This window comes from Misgurnus anguillicaudatus, chromosome 15, assembly GCF_027580225.2.
Source record: "Misgurnus anguillicaudatus chromosome 15, ASM2758022v2, whole genome shotgun sequence".
NCBI classification, from domain to species: domain Eukaryota; kingdom Metazoa; phylum Chordata; class Actinopteri; order Cypriniformes; family Cobitidae; genus Misgurnus; species Misgurnus anguillicaudatus.
Window position 1 is genome coordinate 4,746,519 of NC_073351.2, and position 26,732 is coordinate 4,773,250.

The 26,732-nt window shown below is 39.1% G+C and overlaps 1 protein-coding gene across 5 annotated transcripts in view; it reads left to right on the forward strand.

Annotated features, from left to right (window-relative positions):
- Positions 1-26,732, forward strand: part of myo5aa (myosin VAa) — a 67,208-nt gene that overhangs the window by 3,353 nt on the left and 37,123 nt on the right. For all 5 annotated transcript variants that reach the window (XM_055174212.2, XM_055174211.2, XM_055174213.2 and 2 more), the window contains exons 2-11: positions 7,254-7,364; positions 11,036-11,207; positions 11,288-11,432; positions 14,699-14,855; positions 15,496-15,639; positions 18,827-18,908; positions 19,821-19,928; positions 20,287-20,393; positions 20,892-21,157; positions 21,530-21,611. In XM_055174212.2, the coding sequence (XP_055030187.2) occupies positions 7,254-7,364; positions 11,036-11,207; positions 11,288-11,432; positions 14,699-14,855; positions 15,496-15,639; positions 18,827-18,908; positions 19,821-19,928; positions 20,287-20,393; positions 20,892-21,157; positions 21,530-21,611 (1,374 nt within the window). The remainder of the gene's footprint in view (positions 1-7,253; positions 7,365-11,035; positions 11,208-11,287; positions 11,433-14,698; positions 14,856-15,495; positions 15,640-18,826; positions 18,909-19,820; positions 19,929-20,286; positions 20,394-20,891; positions 21,158-21,529; positions 21,612-26,732) is intronic.

The following is a 26,732-nucleotide window of genomic DNA, read 5'->3' on the forward strand; positions in this document are numbered from 1 at the left end:
TTTTCTTTTCTTTTTTTTTTTGTGATCGACCGACACCAATGCCGAAACCGATACTTCAAGCCGATATCGAGCACCGTTTTTGTTGTCTTTGTGATTGGCCGATACCAATGGCGATACAGATTCTTCAAGCTGATATCAAGTACCGATTCGCTGTCTCTGTGACCGGCCGATACCAATGCCGATACGACCCTTCAAGCGGATATCGAGTACTGATCTGCTGTCTTCGTAATCGGCCGATACCAATGCCGATCATTCAAGCTGATATCGAGTATCGATTGTTGTCTTCGTGATTGGCTGATACCAATGCCAATACCGATTCTTCAAACCGATATCAAGTACCGGTTTTGTTGTCTTTGTGGTTGGCCGATAACAATGCCGATACCGACCATACAAGCTGATATCGAGTACCGATTTGTTGTCTTCGTGACCGGCGATACTAATGCCGATACCGATTGTTCAAGCTGATATGCAAACTCTGTAACTGTTGACATTTTTCTAGATAAAGTAATACCACAGATTAGCACAACAAATATTTCTTCTGCAAAGAGAAATGTAAAATGCCTTTAAAAAATGTTTCTCTTAAAAGTAATGACAATAAAACACTTCACAGTCTTTGCTGTATATGAATAAAATATACATGCATTCGTATGTAGTACAATTACGCATGCAAATAAAAAGCTTTTGGCATGAGGATGCAATTGTCGGCCGCCAAAGATATGTGTTGTATACGCTGTTTGATGGGGATGTGAAGACGCGTCACGCTGTTGACCGGAGCACGTTCTCATACAAGATACACATATCTCTGTAAAGGCAAAGAAAGAAATCCAAATCTGCACTTCGCACATGAGCAACGGGTTATAAAAATGCTCGCACTGCGTAAAAATGCTCTCTAATTGTAGGGGCATTCAGGAGTGTCAAATGATGACAAAAGTAAACAGAAAGATTGTTTCATGGGATCTGCAAATTAAGCGAGTACCGATTGAGTAATTTAATGCAGTTATCGGCCGATACCGATCTATCAATAAATTCGATAATCAAATCGATAAATTTGTCTATCTGTTTCATGTATATTGTCCCCATAAGTGTGCATCATTGTAAAGTGATAAAGATGAATGTAAGATGATTATGCTAATAAAGGAGACGCTCTGCTCAGTGGCCTGTATGAAATGGGCTGTAGTCATATCATGGGATTTTATGATCCATGTGAGCATCTCTTCTCTATTTAATTCTTGTGTGTGAATTTATTCTTGTGTCACTTGGCTTGGATGAGATCCACAGTTGGCTATGGTCCTTTTCTAATGTGCGGAGACCTTTGGACACATAAAGACGTTTCTGCTCTGGAAACCATAAGAAACAAACAAGCATAACACTAACAGTAGTTGTTTCTTTTCGTAGTGAACAGGATTTGTGGGATTTCAGAATTTTTTGGCAAGTGTATTTGGCTTGTGTCAGCCAAGTGTTCATAGCGACATCACTTTTATTTAAGAGCTGGTCTGTAGTAAGTATAGTGGGTGAATGTAGAGTCTGGGAAACAGCAGGCAGCAGATTTTCACATGAGCGTCTGTCATGTGATGCTCTGTTATGCTCTCTCTCTCTCTCTCTCTCTCTCTCTCTCTCGGGCCAATACCTAGAGCATCATGTAACATTTAAAATGCTTTTATACACCGTGACATACAGTACACATTTTATCAGTATGTGTGTTCCCTACACAGATGTAACGTTTATTCTGTGATCTTCCATGTTGCTTAAAAGGACATTATTTTGGGTGTTTTTGTGTAATGCAATGTGTATGTGCAGTTTAAGGTTTAAAAAGACATTATTTTTTTACATACCGTACGTTATTGATGCTCCTTTATGCCTTTCTAAAACGTGACGATTTTTATAAAGCTCATTGTTCTGAAAGCACGGTGTCCTCTGATTGGCCAGCTATCTAGTGCGTGGTGTTATGCCCCTTACCATATTTGGAATATCGGTTCCTAAAGCTTAGCGTCACCAGGACATTACTATACAGCGAGAATAAACCTTACACCTTCTTTTTGGCATATACGTCTGAGCAGTGTTGTGCAAATCTTCCCACACGGTGATGTAGAAATGTGGAGGCGTGTTTGAATGAAGCATTTTAGGAAGGCGTGAATGAGCCTTCACTTTTAGAAAGAATATATCTTTGGATTTGATACCTTAATCTTTGTGACTTTAGGCAAATATATACGTGTTTACGCATACTTCTCCATGCACAAACAGCTTTTAATGCTTTAAAGACACAGAAAAACATGAAATCGCATCATATGACCCCTTTTATGAATATCTGTACTAGGGCAACTTCGATTTTGGGACGCTTAGCATCATCAGGATAAAGAGGTTTATAATTGAGTCTGATAGCTTAGCTTTGTCTGTATGAATGTGTGATTTGGTGTTTTACAGATTGAATACAGATCACCTGAATAATAACAAATCTCTGTTTATTGACTAAAGATGATGAATGGAGAAAAGGAACAACACTACAGCAGAGTAAAGAGGAAAAGAAGTTGTGACTCCTAAGCTGAGATATTTAGATGGTTAATGCCATAATCCTCCTTGGCTGTGAATTACATTGGTTGTACACTCAGTATTGCATTGCATTGTGGGATTAATAAGTGGACTCAATAATGTACACTATGATTTTGGACACCACTAAAATGGATGTTCTTCAAAGTGCATTATATGAAGGTATAAAGGGCTGTTGTTACATTCCAGACAACTCAGATTTTGGATATTATGTCGTTAACTCTTTCCCCACCATTGACGAGATAACTCGTCAATTAGGAGTAAACGCTTCCCTGCTAATGACGAGTTTTTATGGCAATCCATATTTTCGCTATTATCCACCAGGTGGCGCTCTTACACAACTTATAAAACCCAGAAGTATTCCCGTAAGCTGAAGGTCTGTTCTTTCATTTGATATATTAAATGTTTGTATATTTAACTCTTTCCCCGCCAGCGTTTTTAAAAAAAGTTGCCAGCCAGTGGCACTATTTTTCATGATTTTCACAAAAGTTTAATGCCTTCCAGAAAATTTTCTTTTTTAAATATATAAAAAACAATATATCAAATAAAAGAACAGACCCTCTGCTTTCAAAAACAAACTAACAAAAAAAAAGTTTCATCCTATCTTTATTAGTTTTCTTTTTATCACCTCAAATATGGGTAGGTTTCTTCAAAAACACCAAGTATTGAGCAAAAAGCTGAGATAATTCAATTTTTATAAAGGACTTTTGATAGAGATCAGATGCAGAGCGATCCTTAAAACATACACAGAGTTTTTTCTTTTTCACGGGAGGTGTTACTTCTGGGTTGTATAAGTTGTGGGAGTGTGCCACCTGGTTTATAATAGCAGTATTGCAAAAAGCCGGAAATTCTCGTCATTGGCAGGGAAGCGTTTTCTCTCAATTGACAAGTTATCTCGTCAATGGCGGGGAAAGAGTTAAATATCCAACCTCTGATCTTAATGCATTCCAGTCAATCAATCATCACATTTGCATGTTTACCACATGATATCACTTTGAGACGTGCTCTTGTGGCAATTATGGCAGAAACAGTTAAGGGGGCGTGTATACCAAAGTGTTTTAAACGCGGCTGAAAACCGCAGGCGGACCTTGACTGTAGGTGCTTGCCAGTTATTTTTAGATGAGCGCTTTGGTTGCTATGATACTTCTGCTTTGTTTATCAGTTGTTGAACGATGCGCCGGTTGGTTGTTGGGATATTTGTCCCACCCCTCCACTGCGATTGGACTCTCGGCACTGAGCACTAAAAAAAAGCAGAGTGCTGGTGCTCAGCATGGACAAAACCCGCCAGCTGCTGCCTTTTTTTAAAGGCGTGGCACTTTCATTGGAAACAATTGAAAATATAGGCCGATGTAAACACTTTGGTGTGCACGCCCCCTTACTGAATATTTTAGTAGTCATGTTCATACATATTACGTGTTTTAAAAATAGTTGAAAGTTTGTTTGCTGTTCAGGAAGGCTGTGAAGGGCTAGCCACCATCTTTTCCGAGATGTCAAATGACGTGTCTCGCTGAGGTCGGAGATGATCGATGTTATTTATACTATAATTGAGATTCAAATGTCACATCAGGTGGAGATCAGGTTAATAGATGTCAATTCATCTGGTTAGGATAAACCTTATCTAATCCCAGGTTAATCCCTCTCAATGGGCTTTTATCCCTTTATAACCCATTAACACCGTTTGACTCAACGCGTTTATAATGACTCATATAATCAGAGGTGGAAAGAGTAATAAAATATTGTACTCAAGTAAAAGTAAAAGTACAGATTTTAAAAACTACTCAAAAAAGTAAAAGTACACAAAAAACTACTCAATTACAGTAACGTGAGTAAATGTAATTCGTTACTTTCCACCTCTGCATAAAATCACACACAAGGATTCGTTTCTGTATTGAATACAGTTGTCCAAACCTTTGTGTGTATGCAGTGTAATGATGGCCAATGATTGTTGAACATCTGTGAAGTAAAGTATTCCAGATGCATCAACAAGTTTGTGCTAAACCTGAACGTATCGCATGCCTATGCATTATGTCACATAATCACATTACAGGTGCTCTTTCATTGGTGCTGGGTCGGATGTGTTTGTGTTCAGGACTGTCTGTAGTTGCTGAATCATGTGCTTGTGTCACATGAGGATTATCTCATGCTCTGTGTTATAACACACACACACACACACACACACACACACACACACACACACACACACACACACACGCACACACATGCACACAAACACACACACACTGATTTCACTGTAATCCTTATTCTGCTGGCTATGTTGATGATGGTGTTAATTTATCCTGGTGGATAAGAAATGGAGATGGTAGAGTGTGTCGGCAAATTTGTCTGTGTGTTGTGGTGCTATTTTTACCCTTTCTTCTTGCTCTTGTGTCTCTGTTGCTAGGAGCTCAGTTCTGGGACGATCTCCTCCAGAGACTTGCTTAAACGCGCTTACGTCACAGCTTCTGTAGAGAAACACAGACTTGGGTTTATGCGGCTGTGGGTTTGTTTCATTGCCACACCGAATGTTTAGTCTGTGGCCTCTAACTGTTAATCATGGCATCATGGTTGGCTGATTGGTTGCTTGTACGGGACAGTGATGATGTTGCTATGGGTATGGTCCATTGCATTGGGTTTTCATTGAAATGTGTTTCCTGATCTCCGAATCAGTAAGCAGTTAAATGAGGAAATTAGAGAATAAAGAATGGATGGGGGGGCTGTACAGATAAAAATAGATTTTTACAGTTTCAGAAGCCCCGCCTTATTCTATAGCCCCGCCCATTGAGTGTGACATCACCATCACATCTTCCTCACACAAATTGCTATGGTAACCAAGCACTGGACAGATTTTGTGTTTGAAACCATTACACTTTCCAATACAATCTCATAGCAATTCATAACTATTTTATGAGGTATGATCTCATTGGTACCAGGGCTCGAAATTGCGACCATTTTGGGAGCGTTTGTGCGAGTGCAAATGATTGTTGTGGTGTGTCCTGTTTTAATTTGTTTTAATATTAATATTTAATATTTAACATTTTATTTTTATAGATTTTTGAGCATACCAAGGCATATTGTATGAATCGTCCTGTGTCTCATACATGCTTAAAGGATTAGTCCATTTTCTTAAAAGAAAAATCCAGACAATTTACTCACCACCATCCCATCCAAAATGTCGATGTCCCTCCCCGTTCAGTCCAGAAGAAACCATGTTCTTCGAAGAAAACATTGCAGAATTTCTCCAACCTTAATGGACCCTAACAGAACCCAACATTTAATACTTAACTCAACACTTAACAGTTTTTTTCAACGGAGTTTCAAAGGTCTATAAACGATCCCAAACGAGGCATAAGGGTCTTATCTAGCAAAACGATTGTCATTTTTGACAATAAAAGAAACAGGTATGCACTTTTGAACCACAACTTCTCGTCGTGTAGATCCGGTTGTGATGCGCCAGCTGACCCCACTACGTCACCGCACTACGTCATGACGCCCAGAGGTCACAGAGGACGAACGCGAAACTCCGCCCCAGTGTTTACGAATGTGTTGAAAGAGGACCGTTCCTACGTTGTTGTATGTCAACTGATACTAATTAATGTCTTTGTGGCAGTTTATTGTTTAAAATGGTCCGCAAATGTGCGTTTTATATATGTAACATGTGACCTCCCTACGTCATTACGCATTTACGTTAGGTCGCGCTGGACCGGATCTAGACGAAAAGTTGTGCTTTAAAAGTATATATTTTTTATTTTTCTTGTCAACAATGACAATCGTTTCGCTAGATAAGACCCTTATGCCTCGTTTGGGATCGTTTATAGTCCTTTGAAACTCCGTTGAAAAAAACTGTTAAGTGTTAAGTATTAAATGTTGGGTTCTATTAAAGTCTATTAAAATTAGAAAAATTTTGCAATGTTTTCTTCAAAAAACATAATTTCTTCTGGACTGAACAAAGAAAGACATCAACATTTTGGATGACATGGTGGTGAGTAAATTATCTGGATTTTTCTTTTAAGAAAATGGAATATTCCTTTAAATTTAAATGATGGTGTGGAAATCTGGCCTGTTTGTTTGTGTGATTTTACAGCCAGTAATAAATTCATATAAACGCTTAAATTATTAAATTCATATAATATATAATCATAACAATTTCATATGTATATATGGATTTACTCTATAATAATAAATGTAATGATGTTGTACTGTATAATCTGGATTTTTGGCCTGATTTCTCCGATGAATTGTGCTATTTGTCTTATATTGGGTCATGACTGTAGTCATACTGTCTGTATTATTACGCTTGACTATGATATGACGGTTTGATTATCATTGCTGGCTTTCACAACAGTGTGACAGTGTTGAGTAGATTAGACACGTGTTCTTTACACTTATTAAAATGATCATCACAGCTGGACTTTTCATTCTGAAGTGTGTCACCAATGGACCCTCAGTATTATCTACAAAAATTACATCAAATAGTTTTCTAAAAACGTCTCTATCCGCCATTGGTTGAGCAAAGAGATAGTCCCAACCTAACCTCAAACCATTGGTTAAGTTAATATTTAGGATACGTGAATATGTTTTTTATTTTAATTCTGTGTTTAAACTAAACTTTGTTTAGTCCCTAATATCATAATTGTGTGCAGTGTGTTAAATAAACCAATGAAAGGAGCATTGCTTATTTGTAAGTGACTGATATTTCTGTCTGTGTACAGTATGCACGGGTTTGGATCCCGGATCCAGAGGAAGTTTGGAAATCAGCCGAGCTCAACAAGGACTACAGACAAGGAGATGGAGTTCTGCAGCTTCAGCTTGAGGATGGAAAGGTCAGTGTGTGTCTGTGTTTGATATATTAATAGTTTGGGGTACATTTCACCAGACTCGTTACAGTTACTTACAGTAAACTGAACTACTGGAAATTGGAATACTGTAACTGCATGGCCCACTTTGTATTTAAGATGGATTCAAGCATTTAATCCTGCAACCTTAGTGTTAACATCCCATTACAGTTCCCACAAGATCTCTATTGTGATGTCTCATCGTATGTTGCCAAGTAATATCACAACACTACTCATGCTTTTGGGTTTCTTGGGTGGTTTCTTATAGTAGGTGACTATTTTGCTGTGTACTATAAAGTACTATATAGGTCTCGTACACACTGCCAACTTTCGGGAGTGACAACCGCATTAAAATGCGGGAGTGAATCCCCTAAATGTTCGTTTCAAGTCTGTACGGAACAAGACTCACTCCCAATGTGATGATTGACACAGAGATAACCATAGGAATGTTCTGCCATTTCGTGTGCTTATCACTCACAGCTTTACCCAAAATAATAACAGCATTGTGTTTTGCAATAAACCTCCGTCTTGACGTTGTGTATTTTACGCTTTTGTGAGGCTGTTTCACAGCGCGGTCTTGCAGTGTTGCCAGGTCCTCGTCTGGGCGACAGTGGCTCAGTGGTTCATGTAGGTTGTCTACAAACCAGAAGGTTGGTGGTTCAATCCCGGCTCCACCGGACCAAGTGTCGAGGTGTCCTTGAGCAAGATACCTAACCCCAACTGCTTCCGACGAGCTGGATGGCGCCTTCTATGGCCGACACCGCCGTCGGTGTATGAATGTGTGCATGAATGGGTGAATGTGAGGCAAACTTGTAAAGCGCTTTGGATGGCATAGGTCTGTTAAAAGCGCTATATAAATGCAGTCCATTTACCATTTACCATTTACCATTTTTGTACGTAAATACCGTCTTGGCGCTTAACCGTTTATGGCTTTTGGCTCATGAAGCGATCAAGTTTTTGGTGTTAATAAAGTGTGAGGGTGCCGGTCCCAATATTTTGATCTTTGAGGTAAAGCATTTAGATTTATTTTGGTTTATTCTTGTTCGCTGTTCTTTAGTGCAAGATCTGGCAACACTAGTCAGCAAACGCTTGTGCCTCTGTCATTTTATGACCCGCGCATACAGAAGACTTTTTCCTCTTCTAAGCATTTATTTTTTCAGAAGAGAGACCTGTCCTGTTTATGATGAACGTTTAAACACTTGATTAACTACTAGTTGTTCAGTTCGGTTATGTACCCACTGTGCAGAGTTTTTGTAAATTCGGATGTCACTACCTGCATTTTGCGGGAGTTTAATTCGCTTGTAGAATGCGGTTGTGAGTCCCGTAAATTACTGAACTGTGTGTGTACAGAACAGGATTAAGCATTAAAAGGTGAAGTGACAACCGAATTAATATGCAGTGTGTACGGGACCATACATGTATTTGTAGAGTACATGATATATTAAAGCAATATCGCTTGAGTAGGAGTGTGTTATAGCTCCATATGGACCTGTGGCCTCGTGCCTCTGGCCTAAGCACAGCAGTGATGATATAGAGCTATATCACGCGACTCCGAGAGCGGTATTGCTTTTATACAACAGTTCGATGGCACAAGTTTGATAAAAGAAAACTAGAAAACAACAATGGCGTGATTTAAAAAAGCCTCTTTGTTGGGAAACTGCTGTCTTACATCACGGATTTGAAGGCCAGAATGAAAGGTAACCATTTCAGCTGTTTGTTTTGAATGTTTGAATTTGAATAATAACTCATTAGAATAGCCGTTTCTCAATATAAAATTTGTTTTGGTCACAAAGTGTAGTTTTAAGATAAGTTTAGGTAAGAATATATATGTATAATATTGAAATGTGCAGTCGATTAGTAAAGATAGCTCCTATATGAACATAGAAAGATACGGACGTGAGACCCAGACGCGGCCAGGTGGCGCCAGTGTTCGCTCACCCCCCTGACCAAAGCCTGATCTCGGACACTTATAATTTCCCACTGGCTCTGATGTATCCGTGTTGGTTACTGTAGTAAAACCATGGTTTTGCTAATAGTAATCAATACACCAAAAACATGGGTACATGGGTCACTTTTACCACAAAAAAAACATGGTTCATTTTTGTAAGGGGTCATGGGTTTGAATCCAGGGCACACACATAGGCTACTGATCAAAATGTGTATCTTGTAATGCACTATAAGTCATTTTGGGTAAAAGCGTCTGCCAAATGCATAAATTGAAATTCATATTGTTATTGTTGTGGCGTGTTAATAAAACTATAAATTATGTGAAATGGTGAAGCACAGTGCCCTGCTGAAAAAAACAGCATACCAGCAATACCAGCATATGTTGTATTTTTGGTGCTGGTTTGCTAGTGAACACCAGTTAAACCAGCATCAGCACAAGCTAAACCAGCATCATACCAGCATTAGCACCAGCATCCCATGCTGGTCATACCAGCAAGACCAGCATATGTTGTGTTTTGGTGCTGGTATGCTGGTGACCACCAGCTAAACCAGCATAGACAATAATTCCCATGCTGGTGCATGCTGGTTTGATGCTGTTTTTTCAGCAGGGTGCCGAAACTGTTGGAATATCTCACGGCTATCAGCCAATCCTATTCAAGAACCAGAAAGAACTGTTTTATAAAGTAGTATATGGTATGTTTGTGATAATGCCCCTTGGTAGAGCTGGGCTGTGATTAGTAGTAAATCGCCATCACCTGCTTTAACTGACAGGCTAGGCAATATCGCATTCATTATCACAGGCGATTCGTCCAAATAATGAATACGATATTGCCAGGTTTGTTAATGAACTCCGGGTCTGTGTAGTTAATGCTGCTATATCTGAAACCAGGTGATGGAGATTCACTGATCCGGCTTTATCATTTATCTGTCTATGAGTTACAACAGTACACTAGTGGCTAGTATTTTTAGTATTTTATGATCATTGCTATGCTTACATTTTTCTCAGTATGATTGAATGTATAAAGCAGATGTCTTTATTACCATATTGCATTTTGATCTGGTTTAAAACCATTCAACATGCTTTTGTAAATAAGGAATGTGAGAATTTGTATTGTTTTGAAGGAATAGTTCAGCCACAAACGTAAGTCATTATTTAATCACACTAATGTAACTTTTAGCACACAAATAGTATAGATAAAATAAAATTGATTCATTTTTTTTTCGAGTTACCCTTAACCATGGTTTTACTACAGTTAAAAACAAAACAAAAACAAGGTTACCGTAGTAAAACTATGATTACTACACTCTAAGAAAAGATGTGTTACTTTTAACACATTGTTTTGTGTTAAACTATTTAACACATTATGTGTCATTTTTGTTGATTTTGAGTTCAAATAAATGAGATGTGTTAAAACAACACAAAGTGTGTTATTCCAAAAAGAACACAGAGATGTGTTAAGTTAAGCACAACACAACACATTAGATGTGTTGTCCTTAACTAGACACAAGATGTGTTCATTTAACACATTCATTTTAAGAGTATACAAAATGACCATGGTTTTGCTAATAGTAATCAACATTCTTGGTTACTACACTTTTACCACAAAAAACAAGGTTCATTTTCCTAAGGGTTGGTCTAATGTGTTATTGTTTAATAACAAACCAAATCTTTCCTTCATTCAGACAGTGATGCTGTGATTTGTGTTTTTAAGGAACTGGAGTACAAATTGGACCCCAAGACAAACAACCTGCCGCATCTGCGTAATCCAGATATCCTGGTGGGAGAGAACGACCTGACGGCTCTCAGTTACCTGCACGAGCCTGCTGTCTTACATAACCTGAAAGTGCGCTTCACTGATTCCAAACTCATCTACACATACTGCGGTAAACACGCACACTAAACACACTTACACTTCATTTGTTTGAAATAATAGAGCTTAATTGTTGGTATCCGTCTGACCCAGGTATCGTCCTAGTGGCCATAAACCCATATGAGACGCTGCCCATTTATGGAGCCGACATCATTAATGCGTACAGCGGGCAGAATATGGGCGACATGGACCCGCACATCTTTGCGGTGGCAGAGGAGTCTTATAAACAGATGGCCAGGTAGACTTTTACATCTGGACATCTTGATTGCATATTAATATTATTAATATTTCTAGTAATGTTGAGGGGCCCTCACACCTGTGGTCCCCTAATATCTCTTCTGTCTCCCATCCCTGTAGCTACAGCTATACTTTCAACTACTCTCATAGTGGAGGAACAGCTTAAATGGCATCTATTATGCAAAATCCACTTTTACAAGGTGTTTGGACATATATATGTGTTGGCAACCCTACAATGAAAAAAATCCACCCACTCCTTCTTTATTCAACCAAAGCAGTCTCATTAGACATGCTGTTTTGATTCTATTGTTAATGTGACATCACACTGATAAAGCCACGCCCACTTACAGTCCTGCATTATCGTAGCTCTCAGTGAGTTGTACGCTGTCCGCCATGTCTCAGTAGTGAGATACTATATTGTCTCAGACTGTATTCACAGGTATCAGATCTAGTTTAACTGAAAGCACTCGCTGTCTCTTTCGATAAGGGAGTGAGGAGCTGTAGCTCATTTGCATTTAAAGATACTGACATGAAAACAGCACATTTTGCACCCACCAACATAGAGGCATTTTGGACAAGCTATAATAAATGATCTGTGGGGTATTTTGAGCTGAAACTTCACGGACACCTGAGACATTACTGGCCCTATTTTAACGATCCATGTGCATGGTCTAAAGCGCACGGTGCAAGTGAGTGTCCAAATCCACTTTTGCTAGTTTAACGACGGGAAAAGTGGTCTATGCTCATGGCGCATCTTCTAAAAGGGTTGTCTCTATTCTTGTCACAAGTAATGGGTGTATTTTGGGCATAAGGTGCAATAAACCAATGAGAGTCTCATCTCCCATGCCGATTAAAAGCCAATTTAAAATGGCACACACAAAATCAAGAGTACTGTCGAGTACTTTCTGTTACATCTGTTAAAAACCTATAATTGAAAATTATTTATGAAAATAATGCACTTAAAGCATCCTCTCGCATGAATGCTTGCTCCGCAATGGAAAGAGAATAAATATGTAATGTGTCCCAGGTATTGAATCGGTGCATCTCTACTTTAGATCAGGTTTCAGTTGGTCATAATCTATTGCAATTGTCTCAAAATAGTTTCAGATCAGCACGCCCATGGGCTCACAAATGGCAGCAAATGCATTTGCTATTTAAATAACATGTAAACATGATAACTGCTTCGGGCTGAAAATGGCAAAAAACACTGGGTATTTGATCATCATGTAAAAATGGGCATAATAGGTGCTCTTTAAAGCAAATAATGTTGCACGAGTTGAAGTCAATTCAACAGTTCTAGCTAGTTAGCTGAATAATGCAGTGGTTTTCACACAAAATTTTCAGGATGCAAAATTTCTACACAAATCCCTGCATACACGGGCAGCAACTGGATATGATATCTCACACTAAGTGTTTTTTTTTCACACATTATAGATTTTGACACGCTTGCACCTTTCTGGTTGGCTTTTTTATTTGTTAACAATGTAGGATTGTGCAGTACTGTTATTTTCATTCATCTGAAAATGTTACACTGTTACATATCCATCATTTATTGGTTACGCATCCTCAGATTATAAGAATTTGCAGGTCAGAGATCATCTATCTGTACCTTGTAACGTGCCGAAATGCATTTTTTTCATGAGCTTAGACCTATGACCTGCTGCATTTGCATGCGTATGAATGTAAGTCAATGTAAGTCTGGTGTGACTGCAGCATTATAACATGTCTAGTTTAATAGCACAGACAGTTAAAGGTAACTCTATCGACATACTTGTGTATGTTTCTGTCTTTACAGTCAGTATATCTGATGTGGTCATGTGTGTAAGCTGTACTGCTTAGTTTAGAGGAGGTTAGTAGGTCAGGACGTTGCCCGCTGCAGCCAAGCCAAAAATAGATGCACCAAGTTATGTTTCCTTCTGTCTCACTTTATCTTTTTCTCGTTTTCTCGTTTCCTCTCTATTGATTGATGAAACTTGTCAGATTGTAGTGTGAAATAGCAAGGCACTGATAATACATAAATTATGTTAATTATATGCCACGCAAGCATTACTATTACTATTACATATGACAAGCTCGAATGCAAAAGACGCCAAATGCCACCACCTCTGTCAAAAAGGAGATAAAATTGTCATTTAACTCTAACTTGGTGGGTTTCAAAATGACTGAACGATCCCATACCTGGAAACCACCTACTACCAAACATGTTAACCACCCTATAGCTAGCTACCCCTACAGGGTTCCCACGGGTCCTTGAAATCCTTGAAAGTTTGTGAATCTGGGGAAATAATTCAAGGCCCTGGGAAGTTTTTGAAAATATTCATACATAGATACAGGTCATTGAAGTTTTCTGGAAAAAATCCATATTATTCCCTGTGTAGTGTAGGAAAATATCATAAAATTTCTAGACTTTTTAACTGTTTGCTTTAAATGCTTATATCTTCTGTATGCATATGTTGATTCAAAATGCTTTTTTGCATAGTTGTGTTTGATACATGAAAACGTATGTAACTGTTGTTCCCTGAAAAGGGAAAGAGACACTGTGTCTCCCTTGCCATAATTCCTGCGTCCCTGTAACGCCATATTTGGCAATATTTGAGATAGTGATATAATTCCTGGCTCCCGCGTCACTCTGTCTTTGTCGTTAAGCCTCACTATTGGTTGAATTTGATATACACATTCAGACACACTTACCCCTGGAGGCGTCCCCAAAGTGTCAACGCAGTGGCGCAGCGCGAGTTCCCTCAAAAGGGAACTGTAACAATGTATCTTAAAAGGTAAGACAATGTAACCTTACTCTCACTTGAAATGTGTCCCCACATTAGTCCTTGAATTTGAGGGCATTGGACCTGGAAAGTCCTTGAAAGGTCCTTGAATTTGAAGTTAACTAAGGTGTGAAAACCCTGACCCTAGTACAGTATGTGAGTAGATCAGAGCAGACATTTCCAGCAATCTGTAATAAAATCTGCTTCAGCTGCACTCCAGGTTTTCCACTTTCCTGCTTTCTCAGCTCAATCTGCACCTAACAAATACTCTGTTTACAAACATCTAACCCAAAAGACCCTAACATAGCTGTAGCGATCATTCAAAACCCAAAAAGTGCCTGATGAGGAACTAAAAACTATATAGCAAAACGCTAAAAAACACTTTAGCAATGCACTGGCAACCATCATGCCAGCAAGTTTTTCATAGGCAAACACCAACTAACGTTTTTACCAGAAAATGACATATATCTCATGTACATCCGTCTTGTCTTTTTGTGTCATTTAGAGATGAGAGGAATCAGTCCATCATCGTGAGCGGAGAATCCGGGGCGGGCAAAACCGTCTCTGCCAAATATGCCATGCGTTACTTTGCCACGGTCAGCGGCTCTGCCAGCGAAGCCAACGTGGAGGAGAAAGTTCTGGCATCCAACCCCATCATGGAGGTGAGCCTGATTTTCTGTGTCTGTCCATAACAGCACTGTTCTGAAACGCTGTTTTTTTACATGAAGGACTTTAATAATACAGACTTGATCCCTTACTAGGCTGAGAGACTGAAAGCTGGCCATAAACAAGACAGTACAGCTGTGTCTCATTCAGAATGTTATATCTGCCCTTCATTGCCAGGTTTCCCCAGGGGTTATTTCCTTGAGTACACAAAGAAACTGTGTGTGTTTGTGTGAGTCCATGTGTTGGCATAAAGCTCATATGACCTTCCCTGCTGTTCTCGGATCTTCACCACACTTAAAAACGGACACAGATGTCAATCTTTCACTCAGTTTAGCTATGCTAGAGTTTAAAAACCTAAATGATCTTGATGTTAATGTTCACTAGGGTTTAATGAATGTACGCTGTGTAAAGATGAAGCTCAGTTGTATTCCTCACCAGGTTCTGTGCTGTAGGGGGCTTGACATCAACTTCCTGACCTGCTGTGAACATACACACACCTGATCTTCCTCCTCCTGTGTTTTAAATCAATATTCTTTAATATTCAATGTACCCTATCATCTCCACACCACAAGATTGAAGACAGCCACAGTTTATTTCAGTGCTAACACTCAAACTGATGATTTCTCTCATGTCCAGTCTATAGGTAATGCCAAGACCACTAGGAATGACAACAGCAGTCGATTTGGAAAGTACATTGAGATCGGCTTTGATAAGAAGTATCATATCATTGGGGCGAACATGAGGACATATCTACTGGAAAAATCACGAGTTGTATTTCAGGTGAGGGGTGACACATGATGAGCTATTGTATTCATGTAAAGACACGAGTTCATATCTCCTATGTTAGTTCGTAACATTGGCTGTTTTTTCAATATGCATTCTTGAGAAACGTCATCTGTCGGTGCCCAAGTTATCTTCCAATTCCAAGTTCACATCAAGCCAAGTTCACATAAAAAATCCTGGATGTGTTCTTGCTCTGTCCATTTTATTGAGGATGCATTGGAAGGTGACTTGTATGGACCAATGACAGCCAAGTTTCCCAGGATACGTTTTGCATAAACGACAATAGAGCACAAAACCTGCATTATATTTGAAAATTTACTGTTTATGTGTCACAAAATGTTTTAAAATTATAATTATACTTCAATCAAATATCAAAATTACCCCATGATTTACTCACCCTCAAGCAATCCAAGATATACATCTCTATCAAATTTTAGAAGAACACACATGGAGTTATTTTAATAAATGTTCTTGCTTTTCCAAGCTTATAATGGGAGAAAACAGGGTTAAGGGAACAACTTCTGAGTTTGAAACTTAAAAAAGTGCATTCATCCTTCACAGAGGTATAATCCACATGGCTCCAGGGGGTTAATAAAGGTCTTCTGCGGGAAATTGATGCAGTTTTGTATGAAAAATATCCCTATTTTAAACTATAATAACTAGCTTCTGGTAACAACGCCATCTTGGACTCACACGAATCACGAGGGTTAAAGGCCTTTCACATTATAGCGATAACTATAAAAACTATAGTTTTAAAAATCTTTTATGTTAAAGGAAATCAGTCATTTTTTCCCTGCCACATTAACTACGCCAAAAGGTAAGATATTAGCGTTAGATTACACAAACTAGATTCACTGTTTAGAGTTACGTGAAACGCAGCGTGTTGAGGACATCTGCTGGTTACCCGCTGTTTAAATGCAACAAGAACAGCATATTTACATATTCAGTGACATGTAAACAATTGCAAAATTTTGTATTACAAGAAATATCCAATATTAGTTATTGCCATTAGCATTAGCGAATTAGCATACGTTTATCGGTATGGTCCGGTGATGTGGACGCTAATATAGTTATCGTTATAGTTAATGTTTTAGTTATCGTTATAATGTGAACGGCCCTTTACTATGCAACGCACCCATGGCAACCAACACTCACTACGCTAAAACTCCCGCGTGAATCGAGTCCAAGATTGCCTGATCCCTGTTTTCTACCGTTATAAAGCTTGGAAGAGCAATGACATTTACTAAAATAACTCCAAATGTGTTTGTCTGAAAGATAATGGACATGTGTATCTCGGATGGCTTGAAGGTGAGTAAATCATGAGGTAATTTTGATATTTGGCTGGAGTATCCCTTTTACTTCAAATCTACGGTCATAGTAAAGTTAGTGCCTATTTGAAATCTTGCTTAGATGTTTTCAGAGTTCCAGGATCAGCAAGCCTCATCGTAGTTTACGTCAAATATAAATTACAGGATGAATCATTTTGTAGTTACGTGTAAATGAATGATCTCAGTAAAGCTTTGCAGTGTAAATATTAAGAGTTTGATGTATAATGCAAATATACTCTTTAAATAGAAAGAAAAGTCATATTTAAGATGACATGACTCTAATAACAGAGATGTCAGAGAAGGTATTCAGATTCACAGAATGTTAATGGTCAGAACATCGAAAACTCTTAAAAGACAGATTGTTGTTGCTTATATGGTGCAAAGAGTTTTGGCCTTACAGATGGAAATGTTGATTTTTCTCCCTCAGTCTTTAGCCTTGTATGTTTTTCCGTAGCTGTTTTTTTTCCCTCTATAATACTGAATGAATGAATGAATGAATGTGGGGTTTCTTCTCTTTGGTCTCAATCTAAATGCCTGCTATGTTACATAAATAGTACTGCCAGATGTTATCATACACCTAGAGATTAACTGTGTGTGTTTGTTTTGTGTGTCTGGGTGCATTTGTATATGTGGATGCATGTACAATATAGCATTAATTTACATTTACAATGAGACATTGAGTAGACAGTGTTATCCAAAGCTGCTACGTAAATATAAAAAAAGATTTTACAGCTCTCACAAAAACATGAAAGTCGGCATGTATATCTGAGTGAAACGGCTTCTGAAATGGAAAAAAAATGTATGGCTGGATTTGATTTCTGATATGAGAACTGATTGGATCGTTTAAATTTGGATCATGTTGCGATTTGCTAATTGCTTTTCCTGGACTCCTCCCACCTGCCATACTATATGTAAAAAGAGATTGTTTCAAGGAGGGGAGGAGATTTGCATTTTTGATGGAAGATTATGAGGCCAAATAAATAAATATAGCTCATTTGTAAAAAAAAATACCACAATATTCAAAAAGGTGAAAGTTTTTCATTTTAATTTAATTGCGACTTTAAAGTTTCAGCTTCATTTTATGTCTGTTAAAGAAACAACTCATCTCTCAATCTTTTCAATCCTAACTTCCTTCAATGGAGCACAACAGATGATGATTTGATGTGTTTGTGCAGCTCAATAAGTAGAGCATTGCATTAGCAGGACAAAGTCTTGGGTTCAATTTCCATAACACATACTGGTTTATAAGGAGTACAATGAAATTGTATTTTTTTGTGAATGACAGTTGCACAACCTTTACACAGAAAATACATTTTTGGAACTACATGATGGTGGGAATTAATGACAAAATGAACATTTTTTTAAATGTTTTCTTTGAATCTATCTACCCTTACTATGCTGTCTGTCTGCTTTTTAGCACTTGTGTCATTCAAAAAGACTAAAAAATGAAAGTGCTGTAAGAAATGTCGTAAGACCCGTATTCAGGATCAACCGTAGCCGTCACACCTTCATTCTCATGCCAGCTCTAAATTTAGCTCATAAATACCACAGATATTTCATTCAAAGAGCTCCTTTCATTCAGTATGATGGTGCCTTTACCTCAATTTGTGCTAATCGAAGGTAACATTTTGTTACTGCTTCACAGAAAAGTCCAAATCAGTATACATTGTGGCTGACTGAAAAATCACTATGACTTTTATATTTATTCTGAGAGCTCAAATGGTAGCGCAATGCATTGCAACATAAGCAAAGTAAACATTTGATCTCATGAAAAAGATCTATGTACAATCAGCTGTATGAAACACATAATCTGATGTGCTCTTTTTGTTTTTCATTTATCTTTCCTTCATCTGTAGGCGGACGAGGAGAGAAATTATCACATCTTCTATCAGCTGTGTGCGTCTGCTAACCTGCCAGAGTTTAAAGCTCTTAAACTGAGTAAGAAGATCACCACATTTAATTTAAGAGAAGAATTATATTCAATATCATTCATGGGAATATTCTCTGTGTGTGTGTCCGTGTACACGTGCGTGAGTGAGTGTGTGTGTCCGTGTATGTGTGTGTTGTTAAGGTATCTGATTAGAGTGTATTCGTGTTGGCTCAGCATGTCGAGCGGCTATCAGAGTTGTCCTGCTGGGAGTCAGTCTGTGCAAATCTAAAAACACACACACACACACACACACACACACACACACACACACACACACACACACACACACACACACACACACACACACACACACACACACACACACACACACACACACTGCTGGCTCTGTGCTCTCTGCTACTGTTTGCCTGTTCAGCTGACTTCCTGCTCAGCTGACACTGTTAATGCTGTGTGTGTGTGTGTGTATCCGTGTGTATCCGTATGTATGTGTCCATGTGTGAGAACTTCTTAATAAGGTCTCCGTTGCCAAGCAACAAAGTATCATTCCCTTAATCTATGAAGAGTGAATCGGATTTTAGGATCTGTGTGTTTAAATCAGTGATTGATGTTAGGTTTCATTAGAATAAGTATAAACTTTTTTGGACATTTAAAGGTTATTTAAAACTCAAACCAGCTAACTGTGTCTGAATGCAGTACTCTACAGACACCGTGTCCTATTCAGACAGGATAGGATCAATTTGATGTGACAGTAATGTGCCAAGCAAAAAATGTTGCGTGTGCCAAACATATTTCTGTGTGTCTGGTTAGCACAGAGTCTTGATGTAGTCACATCTTTCACTGGTTAAAATCTATGATTGATCAGTTTCATAAATCACGTCTAAAAACATGAACTTTTATGTTATTTTCAACTTAACTCTTGTTTAATGCTCTTCTAACATTTATTCATTTATTATTTGCAGGGACAGCAAATGAGTTTCACTACACCAAACAGGGCCGGAGCCCGGTGATAGACGGTGTGGATGATGCTAAGGAAATGTCAACCACCAGGAATGCCTTCTTATTGCTAGGTCAGACTAAAGTGTTTAGATGGTTAACCTCTGGTTGAGAGCTCACTTTCTTCAATAACTATTTGATATTAAATCCCATATTTACACCTCGGTACTTCACAGATTGAATTCTCTCGTGTCTGACAATGAAACTATCATTTATAGGGTCTACTTTTGCGTCTGATCCAGTATCAGTTTGAAAAGCCAGATATAAGTCTTATGTAAGGAGCTTTATCCGTAAATGTAGAGGATTTCTGTTAGTATATGTTGTTTTTAGCAGTTATCTGCTTGTAGCAGCAGCTCATTAAGTTTTAAAGATAAAGAACATAATTTCTGTTAAACAGGTTGACATTGTAATATTTGCTATTCATTTGTTCAGGTGTGAATGAGTCCTATCAGATGGGCTTGTTTCAGATTCTGGCGTCAATTTTGCACTTGGGAAATGTGGAGGTGAAGGACAGAGACTTGGACAGCAGTATTATACCAGTGAGTCCAGTCGCAGTCCAAATTCACAGCCAATCAGATCGTACAATATTTAATGCATGAATTTACATTTACATTTATTCATTTGGCAGACGCATTTATCCAAAACAACATACAGTACATTACAAGGTATACATTTTGTGTTTCCTGGGTTCGAAGCCATTACCTTTTGCACTGCCAATGAGCTGTACAGGAGCCCATAGTGCTTGAAGATATTGACCCATGACCTTGCCGTTGCTCGTGTCTACCAAATGCATAAGTGTAATGCTCTAACAGTCAAGCTACAGGACATCTCAATTTTGGATGCAAAATTAACATAATTTCCACACTGAGCCAATTTACTTCCCTATTCCCTGTGTATTAATAGTTTGTGTATCAGTGTGTATTATTAATGCATAATCACATTATTGGTGTTGCATTGAATGCAGGCTCATTCAGCCTTAAAGTAAAATATCATTAGAAGTCTTCATATAGATGTTTTTTTCCTCTTGTTTCCCACAGCCAAATAATGCTCATCTGAGCGTATTTTGTGAATTGATGGGCGTGACATATCAGGACATGTCTCACTGGTTGTGTCATAAGAAGATAAAGACAACAACTGAGACCTTCATAAAGCCCATCCCTAAACTACAGGCCATAAACGCCCGTGATGCTCTGGCTAAGCACATCTACGCCAAACTCTTCAACTGGATTGTTGACCATGTGAACAAAGCACTGCATTCATCAGTCAAACAGCACTCATTTATCGGAGTCCTGGACATTTACGGGTGTGTTTCCAGACACGTTGCATGCCTTTCAAAGCTATACAAAGTATACACTTTATCCAAAAACTTAATGTGTTTTATTTCTGGCAAACAGTGTGCTTGGATTTGGAGGCGATGCTGATTTAAAATGAGACTCATAAAGACTAAAAGATCAAGTATATGTTTAAACGTGTCTGAATTGCTTCTCACATTACACTAAACTGTAAATTAACATTTATTTGAAGCTTTTTGCTCTTTATAAATTACAAACAAATAATTTTGAAAAAAGGTTTGTATTGTTACTATGTGCATAGATTCAAATTTGTTGAGGTGGGGAACTGGAGGACCTAAAAATCAATCGTGCTTTTGTAATGTCATTTTGTTATGTTTTTTCAGGTTTGAAACATTCGAGATCAACAGTTTTGAGCAGTTCTGTATTAATTATGCCAATGAGAAACTACAGCAACAGTTCAACTTGGTGAGTTTCCTGAGATGGGATCTGAGTTAAAAGACCCACTTTTACAAAGTGTTTGGACATAAATGTTTGTTGGCAGTGTGTGAACACAACAACCCTACAATAAAAAACTCATTTTTAATCCCCATAAAACCAAAACAGTCTCATTTTGATTCTCTTGTTAATGTGATGTAACACTAACAAAGCCCCGCCCACAGCCAATGACTGACTTTACTCAAAAGCTTTTCTCAATGTGTTATCACTTTGTATCACTAATGAGGCTAAATATGCCATTGTCCCAGACTGTATTCACAGGAATCAGATCTATTTTTAACCAAAACCAATAGCTAATTTGCATTTAAAGGTACAGACATGAAAACAGCACTTTTATATGCACCAGCCAAAATATGGGCATTTTGGACATGCTTTAATACAGTGTGTGATGAATTGAATGTTTCAAGTTTTGCATTTTGACTCGGTATACTTTCCGTAGCTATGGGGGGCGGGGTCTGTGTATGTTGTACGAGTGCTTCTGGTTCAAGCAGCGAGTAAAAAGTAATCTGAGCAAAGTGATTGACGGCCTCTTGTGTGTTTCCTTAAATTGATACATCACAGTAAAAATTGGCGACGAGGATAAAGTTTGAATATGGCGCTTGTGGGAAACTTAGGCGAGTTTGTCCCGAAAGTGGAATCTTGGTCGGCGTATATCGAACGGCTGGAACAGTTCTTCGTGGCAAACGATATTAACCAGGAGAAACAGGTTGCGACCCTGCTGAGTGTGATGGGAGCATCCACCTACGGTTTACTGAGAAACTTGGTGCAACCTGAAAAGCCAAAAGATAAGTCGTACAAAGACATTGTGGACATCTTAAAGAGCCATTTCGAGCCGAAACCATTGCTGATTGCGGAAAGATTTCGTTTCAATCATTGCAACCAAAAAGTTGATGAATCTGTGACGGAATATGCAGCGGAGCTGAAACAATGTGCTGTGAGCTGTGAGTTCGGTGCAACATTGGACGAGTCATTGCGTGACCGTTTTGTAAGCGGAATCCGCAACGAAGCCTGTCAGAGACGACTGTTGTCAGAATCGAATCTGACGTTTGCACGTGCGTTTGAAATCGCATTGAGCATGGAGACGGCAGAAAAAGACACGCAGCAGCTGAGAGGATATGACTCGCGCCCAGGGGAAGTGCATAAAGTGGAAGCGCGTGCAGCACGACATCCCGATCACAGAGGAAAGATGTGTTACAGATGTCATGGCAAAGATCACAGCCCGCAGGTGTGTCGTTTCAAAAGTGCACAGTGCCATAATTGTGGGAAAATTGGCCACATTAAAAGAGCATGCAGAGGAAAAAGGGGAAAAAGTAATCGTTTTGCTGACAAAAACACTAAGTATGTGGAAGCAGAGGAAGCTGAGTTGCCCATGTTTTCGCTGTTAAGTGATGAGAAGGAAAAAAAGTCATTCACAGAGACATTTAAGGTAAATGGCAAAGAAATAATGATGGAAATTGATACTGGAGCAGCCGTGAGTATCATATCGGAGGAAATGTTCCAAGCAGCATTCGCAACTGAGCCACTAGAGGTCGCAGGAGTCAAACTTAAGACTTATACAGGAGAGATTATGCCTGTATTGGGACAGTTTAAAGCGCAAGTGAGCTATGAGGGACAAAGTGAACAGCTACCCTTAATTGTAGTAAAAGGGGAGGGGCCAGCTCTGTGTGGCAGAAATTGGCTACAAAAGCTTACCTTGAATTGGAAAAAAATTAAACATGTCAGTCAAGTGCCTCAACCAAAGACACTTCAAGAGGTGTTAGATTCGTGTCCAGATGTGTTCAAAGATGAACTAGGCACACTCAGTGGGCTTAAGGCAAAGATACTGGTAAATCCTGAAGTCTCCCCACGTTTTTGTAAAGCTCGCCCACTGCCTTTTGCCATGAAGGCTCAGGTTGATGCAGAATTGGACAGACTGGAGAAAGCTGGAATAATCTCACCTGTAAAACACAGTGAATGGGCGGCACCTATTGTACCGGTAATAAAAAAAGACAAAACCATAAGACTGTGTGGAGACTATAAATTGACAGTGAATCAAGCAGCTATCACAGAAACATATCCATTACCCCGGGTTGAAGAGTTGATGGCTACGCTCAGTGGAGGAACAGTGTTTTCTAAAATAGATCTAGCATCAGCGTACCAGCAGGTTCTTGTTGAGGATGAGTGCAAACTGCTGTTGACCATTAACACACACAGAGGATTATTTGTCTACAATAGATTACCATTTGGTGTCAGTTCAGCTCCCTCGATTTTTCAAAGAATCATGGAGAACATAATGAAAGATCTGGATGTTGTATACCTTGATGACTTACTGGTCACTGGAAGGACAGAACAGGAACATCTGCTGAGGCTACAAGCAGTGTTGAAAAGACTTCAGGAGAATGGTTTGAGAGTGAAGAAGTCAAAATGTGAGTTTGGAAAAAAACAAATTGAGTACCTGGGATTTGTGTTAGACAGTAAGGGGCTTCATCCATCGCCAGACAAGGTTACAGCGATCAAGGACGCACCTGCACCTACCTGTGTAAAGGAGCTAAGAGCATTTCTGGGTTTGGTAAATTACTATGGACGTTTTTTGCCTAACCAAAGTACCATGGCAGCTCCTCTCTACAGGCTGTTAAGAGATAATGTAACCTGGGAATGGAAACAGTCAGAACAAAGTGCGTTTGAAAAATGCAAAGATCTGCTGACGGACGAAAGCGTTCTAGTACATTACGATCCCAGTCTTCCACTCACTTTAGCCTGCGATTCGTCAGCATATGGTATTGGAGCAGTTTTACAACACACCATGCCCACTGGAGAGGAACGTCCTGTGGCTTATGCCTCACGAACACTTGCGCCAGCCGAGAAAAAGTACTCCCAAATTGAGAAAGAGGGACTGGCGCTCATTTTTGGAGTTAAAAAGTTTCACCAGTATCTGTGGGGAAGGAAGTTCAAGATGGTAACTGACCATAAACCTTTATTGACTTTGTTCGGAGAACATAAAAGTCTACCTACTATGGCAGCGGCCAGAATTCAGAGGTGGGCGATCATTCTTTCAGCTTATGATTATCATATTGAATACTGTCCTTCTGAGAAACACAGTAATGCGGATGGACTTTCACGGGTTCCCTTACCCGACACGACGGATGTCGGCACAGCGGCTTTGTCAGAGAATGTTCATGCTTTAATTGCCGAACATTTTGAACAAGCTCCTCTGAATGCTGATCAGGTGGCACGCGTCACACGTAGAGACAAGGTGTTATCCAAAGTCCTGAAGTATGTAATGGATGGTTGGCCAAGGAGTGTGGACGAGAGTTTGAAAGCTTATCACTCACGCAGGGATGAATTGTCTACAGAAAGAGGATGTGTGCTCTGGGGCACCAGAGTGATAATCCCAGATAAACTGAGAAAAATTGTGCTTAAAGAAATACATGTGGGTCATCCAGGAATCGTGAGGATGAAAGCTCTCACTCGCAAATATGTGTGGTGGCCTAAAGTAGATGCAGATCTGGAACAAGTCAGTAAAACATGTGAGTCGTGCCAGATGGAACAAAAAACACCCCGTCAAGTTCCATTACACCCATGGGAATTTCCAGGTCAAAGCTGGAAAAGACTACACATAGACTTTGCTGGTCCGTTCCAGGGACACACATTCATGATACTTGTAGATGCGTATTCAAAGTGGTTGGAGGTGTTTAAAATGCCTAGCCTTACCTCACAAGCGACCATCACAAGACTAAGGAGGTTGTTTGCAGCATACGGACTGCCGGAGCACATTGTGACAGACAATGGAACACAATTTACATCTGTGGATTTCAAAAACTTTATGCAGCTAAATGGTATTCTCCATTCAACGAGTGCTCCGGGTCATCCTGCTACCAATGGTCTGGCAGAAAGGTATGTGCAGACTTTTAAAAATGGAATGAAGAAACTTGCACATTTGACAATGGACTTGGAAGATAAGATCTCGCTTTTCTTAATGCAGTATCGCACAACCCCAAACTGTACTACTGGTCAATCACCAGCGGATCTTTTCCTGAACCGTCATGTACGCACTCGTCTGGATTTTGTTCATCCAGATGTCACTGTCACTGTTCGTAGGAAACAGTATTTACAGAAGTTCTATCATGACCAACGTGCAGTGGAGAGGTCTTTTTCTGAAAAAGACTCAGTTTATCTTCGTAATACCACAGGAGGAGGGAACAAATGGGTTCCAGGTGTGATAGTAAAGCAAACTGGTCCAGTGTCTTACCAGGTACAGGGACGAGACACTGATGTCACTTTCAGGAGACATGGTGATCAGTTGAGACCCAGGTTTGTAGAAGATGAACTTGTTAAAGAGACTGATGACTCTGAGGTGGACACTTCTGTTCAACCCTGTGCATCAGAAGAGGAGAAACAAGCAGTTTCTGAGTTTCCTCAAACGGACTGTGGGGGGGTTACGGGGGTTACTCAGAGTCCACGTCGTTCTTCCAGGATTAGAAAACCACCTAAACGTTTGGACTTGTAATACATGAAACTGACATGTTTGTAATAGCTACAGTATAGGACTGTTAGTGTCTTGAATGTAGTTTGGCATTTTACTGTTATAAAAAAAAATTGTTATTGTTGTTGTTAGTTGAAACAATAATAATTGTGTTGGGGTTTGCTATGTGCAGTTTTTGATGAAGCAGAGTGTACCTTTGTTTAAAAGGGAGGGTAAATGTGATGTATTGAATGTTTCAAGTTTTGCATTTTGACTCAGTATCTTCCCGTAGCTAAGGGAGGCGTGGTCTGTGTATGTTGTACGAGTGCTTCTGGTTCAAGCAGCGAGTAAAAAGTAATCTGAGCAAAGTGATTGACGGCCTCTTGTGTGTTTCCTTAAATTGATACATCACACAGTGCTTCTCAATTATTTTCTGTCACGCCCCCCCATGGAAGAAGTAAACATTTCGCGCCCCCCCCAACTCTCCGCCGCGACTGTAAATAGTATAATTTGTCTATAAAATGACACATCTGCAAAACATTGTATCCTTATTAACACTAAAGAAAACACAAAAAATAAATATCAATCAACTAACAACAAAGAATAACTTTATTAACATTGTTTTTTAGTCTGTAACAGAAAAGACTTAA